Here is a 14133-nt window from a genome sequence, read left to right as displayed (position 1 = left end):
GAAGAGAGACAGGTAAAAGGTGTGGGTGGGGGAGAAAGAGAGACGGAAAAGAGAAATGAAGTGGGTGGGAGGGAGAGAGAGACAGAAAGGAGAGGAGTGGGGTAGGGAGGACAGAGAAAAGAGAGGAGTGGGTGGGAAACTAAACAGATGGGAAGTGATGGACAGAACAAGAGTGAGGTTGAAAGAGATGAAAAAAGATACAAAGATAACTGAAAGAAGAAAAGTATAGAGAGGTGAAGCTCGATTGGTTGTGGTGGTGGGAAAGAGAAAGTGAAGATATAAAGAGAAAGATAAGACAGATGGAGGAGCCTGGGAGAGCGCACATGCACGCACACACTCTAGATGGCGCTGTTCACTTTAAAATCAGTTCAGTTCCTCTGGGCCTCAGTCAGTGCTGCATTATGTTACTGCAGTCACCTCCAGCAGTAAGCTAATAATCCTCATGTTCTCTGTAAGAACGCTCATGTCGGGTGTGTGTGTGTGTGGGCGGGAAATTGGTAATCGTTACTTAAGTAAATTAACTAGTTTATAACACGGAAACTGAACGCTAACTTCCCAAGCAACCTTTTTCAATGACCAGTTAAGAACCCCCAAATGTTTTTATTAAAAAACAGAAAGCAAAAACAATAATTAAGCAAACTGTGGAATTACTAGATTCGCATGTAGGTAGATGCTGTAGATAGATACTCTTATATTTCTTTTAAAACAAAGAAAAGCGTCCTGGTAATGTATCTAACAATATTCAAATGTCAATCAATCGATCAGTAAATCAGGTAACTAATAACTGGGTTGGAGTTCAAGTCACAACAAGAATTTCTGGCGAATGGAGGCATAAAAATGATGGACATTTACAAAAGACTTCAAGCACAGTAAACATCTGAGCAGTGCGAACATTTTAAAGCAGAAGTCATCAGCCAGTAGATCACCTAAATCTTGAAAATCAACATCGCCAACTTGAGGAAGAAAGAGATGCACCTGTCTGTGGGAACTGTACACACAATCATTCACCTACACCACTTGCACATTACAGGAACTTGGCTGGGAGTTATTGTCACCTCATCTGTAGAGTCCTGACCTTGCTCCAGTCAGTTCCTTCGAGGCCTGGAATACAAAAAATGATGAAATACAATATTTAGAAATAACACTAATAACTTGCTAAAACAAAAATTGGTATTTCTTAATGTACACTGATCAGCTATAACATTTAAACCACTATCATTAAGACCCCTTTGGGCACCGGGCAGCTCAGTGTAGGTCCCTCTGGACACCCAGGACATGATTCCACAAGGCCTCAGGGGGTGTGCTGTGGTGTCTGCCACCAGGAAGTTGGCATGCTTTGGACCTCCATCCCATGAGATAAGTGCTGAATCAGATTGGGATCTGGAAAGTTTGGAGGCCAGGTCTTTGGCCCAGTGCATGGAAAGCTGTGGTGCCCATGGTGTTCTGGTGCTTTTCTGTCATGACCAGCGCTGACTTTTTTGTAGGATTGGACCAGACAGATGGCTTTTGGTCCTCGTGGGCATGGGTGAGCCTTGGGTGCCCATGATCCTTCCACCAGTTTACTGAAACAATGTTATTCATTTGTCCGTGATCATAATGTTGTGGCTGATCAGTGTATATTAAAAAAAATAACTAAACCTCAGAGAAGTGGCATCGTATGACACTTAGAATCTGGATCTGTGTCATGAATGACAACAAAAAAAATGCTATAGTATACAATGATCAGACATTATGACAACCAATAGGTGAAGTGAATAACATCGAGAAGTTGTTGGGGTATATTAGGTAACAAGTGAACATCATGTCCCTGAAATTGGAAGCAAAAAAAAAATGGATAAGGATTTGGCCAAGTTGTGATGTATAGATGACTGGGTTAGTTTGACTCCAAAACAGTTGCTCTTGTAGTGGTCAGGAAATGTAATAAGTGTTCCATGGAAGTCAAACCGGTGATCCATGAGAAGGTCAGGGGTGGCCAAGGCTCATGCACATGGTGAGTAAAGGCTGGCCCGTGGAGTCAGATCCAATAGAAGAGCTACTGTAGCTCAATTTGCTAAAAATAGTAAATACTAATTCTAATAAAAATGAGTGAGAACACAGTGCATTTCAGTTTATTGTGTATGGAGCCTCGTAGCTGTTGACTGGTTAGGTTCCCCATGCTGATCCGTGCCTACTGCCAAAAGCTTCTGGAATAGACACATGAGCATCAGAACTGGACCATATAGCAGTGAAAGAAGGTGCCTGGTTCTAAGAAATCATATTTTGCTTTACAACATGTTGCTGGCTGGGATGGCCATATATGTGTGTCGCTTATCTGGGGAAGAGATGGTGCCAGGTGGCACTATGAGAAAAGGGCAAGCTGGCAAAGCCAGTGTGATGCTCTGGGCGATGTTCTGCTGGGAATCCTTGGGTTCTGCAACTTATATGGATGTTACTTTGACATGTCCCACCTACCCTAACATTGCTGCAGACCAAGTATCATGGATATGGTGTTCCCTAATGGCTGTGTCCTCTTTCAGCAGGATAATCCACCCTGACAGACTGTTCAGGAATGGTTTGAGGAGCATGACAAATGGCAATCTCAATCCGATCGATCGTCTGTGAGATGTACTGAAAAAACTAATTGGAACCATGGAGGCTCCACCTTACAACTTATAGGATGTAAAGGATCTTCTACTGAAGGCTTGGTACCAGATTCCAGAAGTTTTTAAAATCAATATCAATATTTTTCACCTTAAAATCTTGAAAGAATTTTTAGCTTTCAAATAAACAAACCGGGCTGAACTAAATTCCGGCTAATTTGCACGTACTTTCGGTAGCCTATGAAAACTTCTTTGCATCAGTGGAATGCTAAGCGAAACAAGTTAACTTTTTTTTGAGGTTTTTTTTTTTTTTATCATGTGTAAGATTTAGTGAAGACATAGCACCATGGTTTCAAAAATGTTATCAAGGACTCTAGCAAGAAGAAAAGGGGGCCGTTCGGTTTTTAAAGCAGCTGGTGCCAAGAGGAATCATAAGTTAAGCTTACGTGAGGTTTAATATCTATTTATTGCATATTTTACTTTATTTACGTCTTTTCTAGATGTTTTGATAGTTTTATATGCAAAAATATGAATATAGTGTTAGAAATTGTTAATATTGGTACTATTTTTGGAAGGCTGGAACGAATTATCTGCATTTACATTCTTTCCTATAGGAAAAGGCATTTTGCAATACGAAATTTCACCTTAAAAACTCGCCTCCGGGAACGGAGATGACACATAATTTGTCAAATGTAGACGAATGAACAAACTAACAAACGCAATGTGATATGTTTTAATTAGTTTATTACTTAAAATGTTTATGAGCTAGGTTGCACAGTGTCCAGGGTCCGTGTTCTATTCCCACCTTGGGTCTGTTTGCATGTTCTCCTCATGCTTGGTGGGTTTCCTCTGGGTATTCTGGTTTCCTCCCACAGTCCAAAGACTTGCAGATTAGGATGATTGGTGTTCCCCAATTGCGTGTAGGTATAAATGAGCATGTGTGTGTGTGTGTCCTGCGATGGAATGGCACCCTGTCAATGGCCTGCCTCGTGCCCTAAGTCTGCTGGGATAGGTTTCAGGCCCCTGCAACCCTGTATACAGGACAGGCAATAAGTGAGTGAGTGGATATGAGTTAAAAATGAGTATCAGATGATAGTGCTACATTTGTCAGATGTAAACAAACACACAAAGTCATGGTAGTTATAAACTTAAACCAACTCAATATCAAAGAGACACCTTTAAAACAAAAACACCCCCAACGTCAAACATATACTCAAAAAATAATTTAATGAGCGTGGTTTGTGCCAATCATTGGGCGTGACTTGTCCTGTTGAGCCCGCCCCTTTTGTACAATCCGGGCGGTGTGTGGGCGGGGTTAGAGCGGTGCTGAGTTCAGTGGAGAGCGCTGATGATGATGATGATGGTGGTGGTGGTGGTGATGATGATGATGTGATGGTCCGCGCGCGCAGCTCCGCACTCTGGAGGAAGGAACGGGTTGTAAGAGAGAGAAAGAGTGTGTGTGTGTGTGTGTGTGTTTGTTCTTTTATCTTTTTCCTAATCATCGAGTTTAGACAGAAGTGAAGAAGCAAAAAAAAAAAAAAAGAGGAAAAAGAAGGATCAGGAGCGAGAAGAGGAGAGAGAGAGAGAGAGAGTCAGTGTGTGTGTGTGTGTGTGTGTGTGAGCGGACCGAGCCCGGGATTAGAGCCTCACGCACCGACCATGTGAGCGCGCGCGCGGACAGGATGGCTGTCCAGATGGAGCTCGCGCTCTTCCCGCGCTGCGTCCTGCTCCTCCTCGCGCTCTTCCCGCTCCGCGCGAGCGCCGCGCACACAGGTAACACCGGACGCGCGCGTACATGCTCGAGCGCCCCTTCAAGCTTTTTTTTTTGTGTGTGTGTGAAGTTTTTCTCTTTTCTTTCTTTCTTTTTTTCTTTGGCATGGACCAGCGTCACAGCACTGTGTTTACTTTCTCTCCGGTCCACAGAACAGCACTTCAGTGTGTCAGGTGCAGCGCAGGAGACTCCGGGTCCCTCCGGTGTCAGATCACTGCGCGCGCGCGCACACACACACACACAACCTGATCACTTCGTGCATGCAAAAGGGTGGGGGGTATGGGTGGGTGTGGGGGGGCATCATTTACATGCAGAAGTTTATAACATGTCGCGCGCGTGCTGTGCATAATAACCAGTCTGTCCACACCACAGTGCATGCACGTGCCCTATTCATATATCCTTATTGTTATTTATGCATTGTTTTTAACTTATATCTAATGTACATTTTTGTTTGTTTGTTCATTAGTTGCTTGTTTTTAACATCCACCACTCAGTAGACTCTTTTGCTTTATTTACCACCCACAGGGCATATCACAGTTTCTTTCTGAAATTCAGTACAGGTTCTGGTTATTGCCCTACTTATTATTATTATTATTATTATTATTATTATTAATAATAATATTATTATTAATAATATTATGAATTATCATGTTTTTCTTCTTTTTTTTTAAGAATATGCCTTAATTATTTATTCATGCATTGCTATTTTTCTTCTAATACTGGTTACATTTTACTTGATGGTCTGACATGTCTCATTGTCACTATTTTTTTATGTATGTATGTATTTATTTGTTTGTATGTTTTTCTGTTTTCATTATCCATCACTCAGTAGGCACTTTTATTTCTTTATTGTTATTTTTTCCCAGAAAATACCAAAGTTTTTTTTTCTTTCTTAAATGCAGTAAGAATTTCCGTTCTTAAATTACGTTATCTAAGTTCTGAGTATTGTCCAACTTAATATTATAATGATTATTATAATAATTATAATTAATATTATTATTAGGGATTGCAATTTTTTTTCTAAAATGATTTTTAAATAATTATTTATATATTTTTCTAATGAATAATCAGCACTTTAATTGCTTTAAAACTATGTATTTATTTACTCTATTTATTTACCAGTTGAATGAACTAACATTCACACTAACTTTCTTTAATTCTTTTTTTTTTTTTTTGGAAGGGGGGATATTTTTTTCATTTATTTATTTATTTGCCTGACACTGATACTCAGCAAAATGTAAGACAGCTTTTTCTTTCTTTCTTGACCTTTTCTATGACACATTTTATGACATCACACTTCCTTGCTTAAAAAAAGTCATTTGACACATTTATACTGTCTGATGCGGTGCTTTTGGGTCAGTGTGTTTCACAGTGCTTTATCTGTCTGTTGGGTGTGATAATGAATAATGTGTGTGTGAGTGTGCGTGTGTGTGTCATGTCATGTTCTTCCATGTACTTATTGAGGTGTTGAGTGTAAATCGATCGGAATGAACACTGGTACTGACGAGGCTTTGGGAACTCCTGGTGATTTCTGATATGCTATATAACTCTAAAATTTATATTTATGGACAATAAAATATGCACTGAATTTCAGGACAGGATCGTCCACATGGTGTCACTGTAGTCCATTTTTTCTACTTTTCCTCGCTTTGAAACGACTAAGATGTGTCACTCGTGCGTCCCAGGAACGGTGCTTTACGACAGCAGTGCAAACTCCTCGATAATTAAAGCGTAAAGAGCGTACACGAGGTTCACAGCGGCGTCATTACTCTCACGTGCACACCTGCACATTAGATAGATAGATACCATTTTAAAAAGTAATGGCACCCCTGTTGCCTAGTCGTCATGTTGCCTTTTAGTTCTCATTCAAAGCACACCTTGCGTCGTTCTTTTGGCAAACCACCTTCCTGTTATCGAGCCTCGCTTAGCGCAGGACTGTTTGACCCCCTCCCCGCGACATGACATTCACGTCAAGCATAAAGGAAAATCAGCATCAGCCAACTTCAGGGCAAAATGAAATTATTATAATCGTTTTAAACACGGGTTGAAGTCTGGAGGGCATCTGGAATGCTGTTAACACTGCTTGGTTATTCTTTTGAATAATACATGTTCATTACAAAGGGAAGAATAAGGAATGAATCATTTTAAGATGTGTTGTTAGAGGAAACAAATTAACGTCAGTGAGGTAAGAGGAGCTCCACTTCCTGCTGCTGCTTCGGCGCTTGTATTCTTTTAAAACAGTGCATCCTTAAATTTAATAGTATCCCTAGTACCCCAGGAAGTACAGTGTCATCTGTTCATTCTTAACTGTCACGTAATCACTAGTGTCATGATAAACTGTTAAAAGTTGCTGGCTCACTGTCTCTTTAAAAAAACAGGCTTGACAAAAAAAGCCAGACGTAAACCGACGTAAATCGTCCTGTCACTGGAGACTCCTTCATTAAATGTTATAATTAATGTTCATATGCTAGCGGCTGCAAACACGGCCTTGGTCCCTTTCTCCTGATGATGATAAATCAGTAAAACCCTGCAGCCCAAAAATAAACTCTTCCTTTGAAAGGTTAGAAAACGTAGCAGCATTTTCAACATAACACTCGAGTTCAAAGTCTTGTTCATTTTGATCAATGCGAACACAGATGTTCCGGAACCGTTGGCGGGACACAGGGTACTCGGGCATGGATCAAATCTGATATGAAAGCCAATCGTACCTGAACACTGGACTAGACAATGACAAAAAATACAAATAATTTGCCGGAATTATTCTACGAAGCAGGTTAGTTCCTGTTATCGCTTACATTACAGCAGCTATATACGTTTACTTCCATACTGGTTAAAAAAACATCCTGTAGGTTGTCAAGCTACTAACACTGGAGACTCCTTCCATAAATGTGAAATAAGCCTCTAATTACATGAAGGGTAAATACTTTTGTAGCTACGCTATAGTCAGAGCTGCTAGTATGGAAACACTTCCCGACCAATCAGAACTAGCTAATGTTAGACTACTTATAAAAGGTGCGCCATGTGTGTCGTATCCCTTCACCGCTCTCTTCCTGAACGGATTCACAGAGAAGTCCGTTTTCTTCTTGTACTCTGAATAGGCGCTAAATCCGGAATCTCCGCTCACTTTGATTTGTCCTGTGGAAACCGCCGTGAAATCCTCCCTCTCTCTCTCTCTCTCTCTCTCACTTTCATTTCATCCAAATACCAGCTGCTGTAGTCGAGCTGACCTGACCTTCTGAGTGTGTGACCCTCATGTTGCAGTTCCTCCAGAGTATCAGGAATAAACTCTGTGAAACTGGGGTGCCTCTGTGCTCAGAGTGTTTTTTTCCTTCCCTGAGCACTTCATACCTTCACTAGAAAACATTTTCGCAACACCTACAGTATAAACTGGTGTATTTTACAGTATAAAGAAATAAAATAAAATTATTTTACCCTTATTTATTGCATTCATTACGGTTTTCCAGTTTTGACCCATGTAATGTATTCTGCACACACCTGCACCCCAAACGCTGCATTATTTAATTTCAAGGGGGCGTCTACTATCCACTGGCTGCCTCACTAGCTCAGTCTAGGAAGCTAAGATCAAGTCATTTTGTGATTTGAATCAGAGAATTAGGGAATCACTGACCAGGGGATCAAGGAATCAGGTTTAAGGGAATTTTCAGCTGTCTGGGAATCAGCCAACTAGAGAGACGGGTATCAGGTCTGAGTGAATCAGGTGTGGGGAAGTCGGACCTCAAAAAGCCAGTGATTTGGGTTTAAGGAAATCAGAAAATCACATATCAAGGAATCCATTATCAGGAATTCTGGCATCAGTAAATCAGGTAACAGAGAATCAAGTATTAGCAAATCAGGAATCAACAAATCAGGTATCAGAGAATCAGATGTCAGGTTACAGGATCAGATATTAGCAAATCAGGTATCAGGAATCAATGTATCAGGGATCAGACCATCAGGTGTCAGCGAATGTCATGTATCAGAGAATCAGGAAAACATCTCAATTTATGATCAGCTTCTTGCATCTTGGACGTGAACCGAACGCAGATGGCCACTTGATGACTCGACACATTAGAACATATTGAAATATAAACATATTTGTGTGGTTTAAAAAAGAATACAACAGCACAGCATTTGTCGGTGCTACTACATTACAAAAGCTCATCTAACCACTTAGCTTCACTACTTGTGATGTGAAGTGATGTCATGCACAAATCGTATCACAGACCGAGTAATGACTGGAAATCACGTCCACCTAATTTTATAATCGAATTTCACGAATTTTATTGATGGAGCATTAACATAATACATTTCTTTGCGCTCTTAGCTGAAAAAAAAAAAGTCCCAGGTTATATATATCTGACTTTTGCCATATAACCTATGCCATAATAAAACAGAATGCCGGTGTGTCTTTAAAAGTCATTTGCATTGTGATGCTCCATAAACGTGGACAGACAGACGCTATAAAATCGGTGCTGAGTTCAGGGTTTATACACACACACACACACAACAGTCACCTAACTAAGAGAATGGCAGTGCTGTGTGTGTAGCAAGCAAGGAGCTGAATCGCAGAGCCCTCCTGTTGGAAGCATAAGGCACTGTTGTTTTTTTGGGTGATGTGTGTGTGTGTGGGGGGGGGGGGAGGGGGGGGGGTTATTGTTTGGCTGGCTGAAGGGCGGGTTTGCGTTCTTTCCTCTACTTGCGATTTCTTTCAGAAGACAAATCTCCTGCGGTTTCCTTTTCTCGACCAAGCAGGACAACAACAATTCTCCTTAAAGATTCCCTAAAGGAGACAGTCTCCTCTCTCTCACTCTCGACTCAGCGCTTTCTCACATTTCCTCTCTCAGGCGTCACGCAAACACGACTTAGCCTTTCATAAAATTGAACAAAAATTCGAATAAACACAGAACGCCTTGCTCGTTTGTATGTTACTATCATTTACAAACGTCCACTCAAGCTCTGTATCTAACTTACAACAGCTTATTAGTATTATTTACACACACACACACACACATACTGTACATACACACTGACTCATACACTCATACACATCCCAGTATAACACCTTCCCTGATGAGAACTCTTCATCGCTCCTAGCAAGGTGAAGCGCTACGGTATTTCGCATTGTTTCACTGCCAGACGAGACCGAGGAACGATACGAAGGTTAGAATGTTCATCTTCAAGACAACCAAATATATACATATGTGTGTGTTTGTTTCTGTGTTTGTATAAGTGAGTACACATTTACCCAGACTAGCCATAATAACAACGTATAATTGTGTAAATTCGTTTTAGCCATTCCACGCACCTTTTATCTTAACGTGGTACTGTTGTTTCCGTTTATCTGGACTTTTCCGTAAAAAAGGAATGAAGTGCACCCTGGGCTTTATCCACTTACACCATCACCCGCATCGAAGCACTAACACTCGGCTGTCAGACCTCATTTTCTGTCAGCGCTTTCATTTCCAATAAAACCTCATCGGGGGATGAAGTTTTATTGGAAACGAAAGCACTCGTGGTTAAATGTGTTCTCAAGATCTTGTTTTTGTTCTTCATCTTCTTCTTCTTCTTCTTCTTCTGCAGTTTAATATCAGTTGAAAGGCAACGCAGGTATGATGATATCAAACTGCAACAGAATAGCTAGTGTATATGTATGTATGTATATATGTATATTTATTTATTAATTTATTACATTTCAATGGATATGCAAGAAATGCACTTCCAACTCCATAACCTGTGACGAGTTTTGTATGCAGTTTTGCATGAAATCAGTATTCACTCTTTAAGTTTCAGTCAGGACCTTAAGAAGGAAGTGTTTCTCCACCACCCAACTCGCCGCAGTGGCTAAGCTGCATTATTGGAATATTTCTTGTGGTCTGGAATTAGGAGGAGCTTTTTCATTGTTTAGTTTTTAGCTCTCAATGAGGTTTAATGGAGTCTTGTGGGCATGACTAAATGCAAAGTAGCCGTCCAGGATTAGTTGCACGCAGAAAATGTTAATGAAACTTTCATAAATATGGAACTTTGTTAGGATCTTAACAAAAATGTGTTCTGCGAATGCGACTGGGGAGAATTTAACAACGTGGTTGTTTGAGGAAAAAAACATCAACAAAACATTTGGAAACGTGGACTTTTTTTGGGTGGGACGTCATCCAAATGGGCTCTTCTGTAAAAATGCTTGGTTGGCGTTTATTCACATGTTTGTGCACTGGAAAATTTATGAGATTTTCTTAAATACTGATTTTTGCTAGGATTCCAAAATGTAAAACAGCTGTTCTGTAAAAGTGATTGGTCAGTGTTTATCAACGTGAAAAAATACCAGTTGATGAAACATTTTAAAAAAATTATCATATAATATTAAATAGCTGCTTTGTGAACGTGATTGCTCACTATTTATCGTCAACGTGGGGTTTTTTGGGCGTGACTTAATGAAGATTTGCTGTTTGTTGTTCATTGTGTTCACTCTTCTTAAATACCAAAGTTTCCTAAATACCGAAGGTAACCACAGCTTTATCATAAAAGTGATTGGTCAGCGTTTATCAACGTGGTTGTTTGCAGAAAATCAACATTTATAAAACGTTCAGAAATTTTGACAAAATGCGAATTAACTCCCCTGTAAAAGTGCTTGGTCAGTGTTTATTGACGTGTTTGTGCACTGGAAAATTAAAGTTAATGACACATTTCTAAAAATGGAATTTGGTTGGCATCACAAAACAGCCGTACTGTGCATGCACTAGTTGGCATTCATCAGCGTGTGTTTGCATGGAGTTTTGTATGCGTGAGTAAGCTTAAATGGCTTGTGTAATATCAAAATCTATTTTAATAAAGTTTTGGAGTTTTGGTCGCTTCTGGGAATGTAAAATCACTGCTCTGTAAATGTGATTGGTTTGCACTTTTCAAGTCATTTGTTTTGCAGGAAGTCAATGTTAAAGAAACCATAAATATGGAGTTTTGTGGGCGTGACTATGTGTAAAATAGCTGTTCTGTCAGATCGGCATTTATCAATGTGTTTTTCTTCCAGGAAGTCAGCGATAATGAAATATTTGTAAATAATATAAAAATATTCAAAAAGTGAGTTTTGGGCATGACTTAATGCAGTTTAGATGTCGTAATTCATTCAGCTGTTGGCAATGTAATTCATCTATGTTTATCAATGTGAAAATATACATTAAGGAAACTTTCAGAACCTTTGGATACCTTCAACACATGTCAGGCTAAAAAGAGTATGTGTGTAGTAACACACCTGATTTAACCACAAACTGCTTTTTTTCTTGTTGTAGAGATGTGTCTGTGCACTTTGCTAATTTTACGAGGCTTCAGGACTCCAGGTGTCCAATTCAGCATCTTTGAGTCATGTGTAATAAATAAAATCTTTCTTCAATGGTTTTAAAATGGCACCAAATGCTCAAACGGTGTTATTTGGCGTATCTGGCCCAGTTTGTTCGATGCCAACTGGCTGCTTCAGTCTGCACTTATTTTAATTTTAATTTTTTTTTTTACATGGCAGTGATTTTTCTGCTGTCTGCGCCAGGTCGTCTGTTGTTTAAGCCCATATGGTACGTCGTCCTAGGGCTCGGGCTAGCCGGGTTTATCGACTCACAACACTGCTGACCGGGACAGCAACTTGAGCTGCGCTTGTACTGTGAAACAGCATTACTGTCCATTTACTTTTTTTTTCGACAGATGGCTAATAAAAAAAAATAAAAGTCGTTAAGCCTTTAATTAAGGTTAGCTAGCAATGCCAGCTGTTCACTGCTTTTGGCAAACAAGCTCGCCAATTAGCCCTTTGACCGCGGTAGTAGCTGGAAATTTCGCCTAGATCTGAGAGATGAGATCAGAAATATCAGGCATGTTCTGCTCTTCATATTCTCCAGGTCAAAATGTATTCCTTCTCCAAGCTTGAATTATTAATATCACCGACTTGAGGGTGTTTTTTTTTTCTTTTTGCACAGTGTACATACACTTTGCACGGTGCAAGTGCCAAAACGAGGAAAGAATTCTTTATGAGATGATGTGAAGGAGCAGATTGAACAGCCCCCCCTTTCCAACACACACACACACACACACACACTCTCTGGTTGATCCCAACCTTAAGAGCTTTAACCATAAATCAATAGGTTACGGGTTAGATTGGACATTTACCCTTATGTTCCCCGGAGGAAGACTTCTCTTGCAGGAGGTCAAAAAAGATCAGCCGGGTAGGAAAATGTAAACACCGGAGTTCATGTTTTATTTACAGCTGTAGAAGAGGAGCTGTCAGGGAAAACACTCTTTATTTACAGGTGTACAGGTGCCAATATAAACGCAATATGGCGATATCCCCATGCATTTTATCATGAAATTTCAACTTTTTTTACTTCTTATCTTCAGTGGATGACAGCCTGGAAAATTTGCAAATGGTTCCAAGGAAGCAGAACTTTTCCTTACTTTGAGGTTCTGTTCAAGGTCGCAAGGTCCTCAAAAGTTCGCTTAAGTATTTACATATTGCTTTTAACATTTCTTTAATGGGAACATAGTGTGAGAAAACCATTACTGCATACTACATACTGCATCCTCCAGAATGTTGCAGGAACATTATGTCTTTCGACTGAAAAAAAAAAAAACAGTTCTTAAGAATTAGTATGTTAAACTTTAAGTAGTGAATTTCACAAATTTTTCTTTTTGCTGATGCAAATGCTATTTGAATGTTGACGTTAATTAACCAGAATGTTATAATGTATATTAATCACGTAACGTTTTCTTGTGAACACATGTACTGTAATCGTTGATATGGTGAAAGTTTATGTGGTATTAATCATTTATGGGACATGACTCCGGTCAGCACGCAGAAGTGTAAAAATTTTAATGTAGTTTTTGCAACTAGTCAAGCTCCATTCTTTTTTTTTTATCTTGTTACTCTTAAAAAGGAGGAAAAAAGAGTAAAATATTTCAAAATTAAAAAATCAACTTCAGGATGGAAACTGTATCCACTTCAGTGTTTGTCACTACAGTTTTGTACTCTATTATTATTATTATAAGAAGAAGTAGAAAAAGAAGTATGTAAAGTGAATAGTTGCTAGATCTTTATAAAAGAAAACCATTCTTAAAATTTGAATAGTTGAATAATAATTAAAAAAATAATGCAGAGTAATTGAAACATGTTGTTGTTAAATTATTCTACAAACTTTTATGTGAATTTACTAAACAAATGTTGTAGTGAGAGAAAAGCCTTCGAAGCTAATGAAAGGAAGCTTGTGCTAATGTCTGTAATTAGGGTAATTACCAAGGAATCACAACATTTAAGCAAAATTAGGTAATTAGTATTTTTTTTATTTGTGAAAATTTATCTGCTTTAGTGTTCTTTATCCCATTTGTTTTGTTTGTAGATTTTAGTGCCCCATACACCCCCCCCAAAAAGTTATTTTATAGCTAACAGTTAAGGAAAGTCTAACTAATTAACAAATAATTAGGAAAAGAAGGCAACAAATTGCATTATGTTTGTCATTTTATACCAAAATGATCCAAATGAAAATTGAACAAATAAAATAAATAATAAAATAAGATTTTTTTAATTGATTTTTTTTTTTTTTTGTAAACCATCCAATAAGGAACCTATTATTTAGAAACAACAAAAAACTTTAGTTATAAATGGACTACACTGACTAATGGGATGTAAAAAAAATACTTAATTTTATTATTATTAAAATTATCATTTTAATTTTACTTAATGTCTTTTATATATATATATATATACCATACAGTGTATATACTGTATATACACTACTGTTCAAAAGTTTGGGGTCACTT

At 38.8% G+C, this 14133-nt stretch overlaps 1 protein-coding gene across 1 annotated transcript in view; it reads left to right on the top strand.

Annotated features, from left to right (window-relative positions):
- The first annotated feature begins 205 nt into the window (after window positions 1-205).
- The window catches only part of LOC128506441 (receptor tyrosine-protein kinase erbB-4-like), a 110532-nt gene continuing 96604 nt past the window's right edge, over window positions 206-14133 (top strand). Inside the window, exon 1 of the mRNA XM_053476872.1 lies at window positions 206-4352. Coding sequence (XP_053332847.1) covers window positions 4262-4352 — 91 coding nt within the window. The 5' untranslated portion in view covers window positions 206-4261. The remainder of the gene's footprint in view (window positions 4353-14133) is intronic.

The sequence above is a fragment of the Clarias gariepinus genome, chromosome 18, assembly GCF_024256425.1.
Source record: "Clarias gariepinus isolate MV-2021 ecotype Netherlands chromosome 18, CGAR_prim_01v2, whole genome shotgun sequence".
Taxonomy (NCBI): domain Eukaryota; kingdom Metazoa; phylum Chordata; class Actinopteri; order Siluriformes; family Clariidae; genus Clarias; species Clarias gariepinus.
The sequence above is the reverse complement of the archived record's forward strand: the minus strand, read 5'-3'. Positions and strand labels throughout refer to the sequence as shown.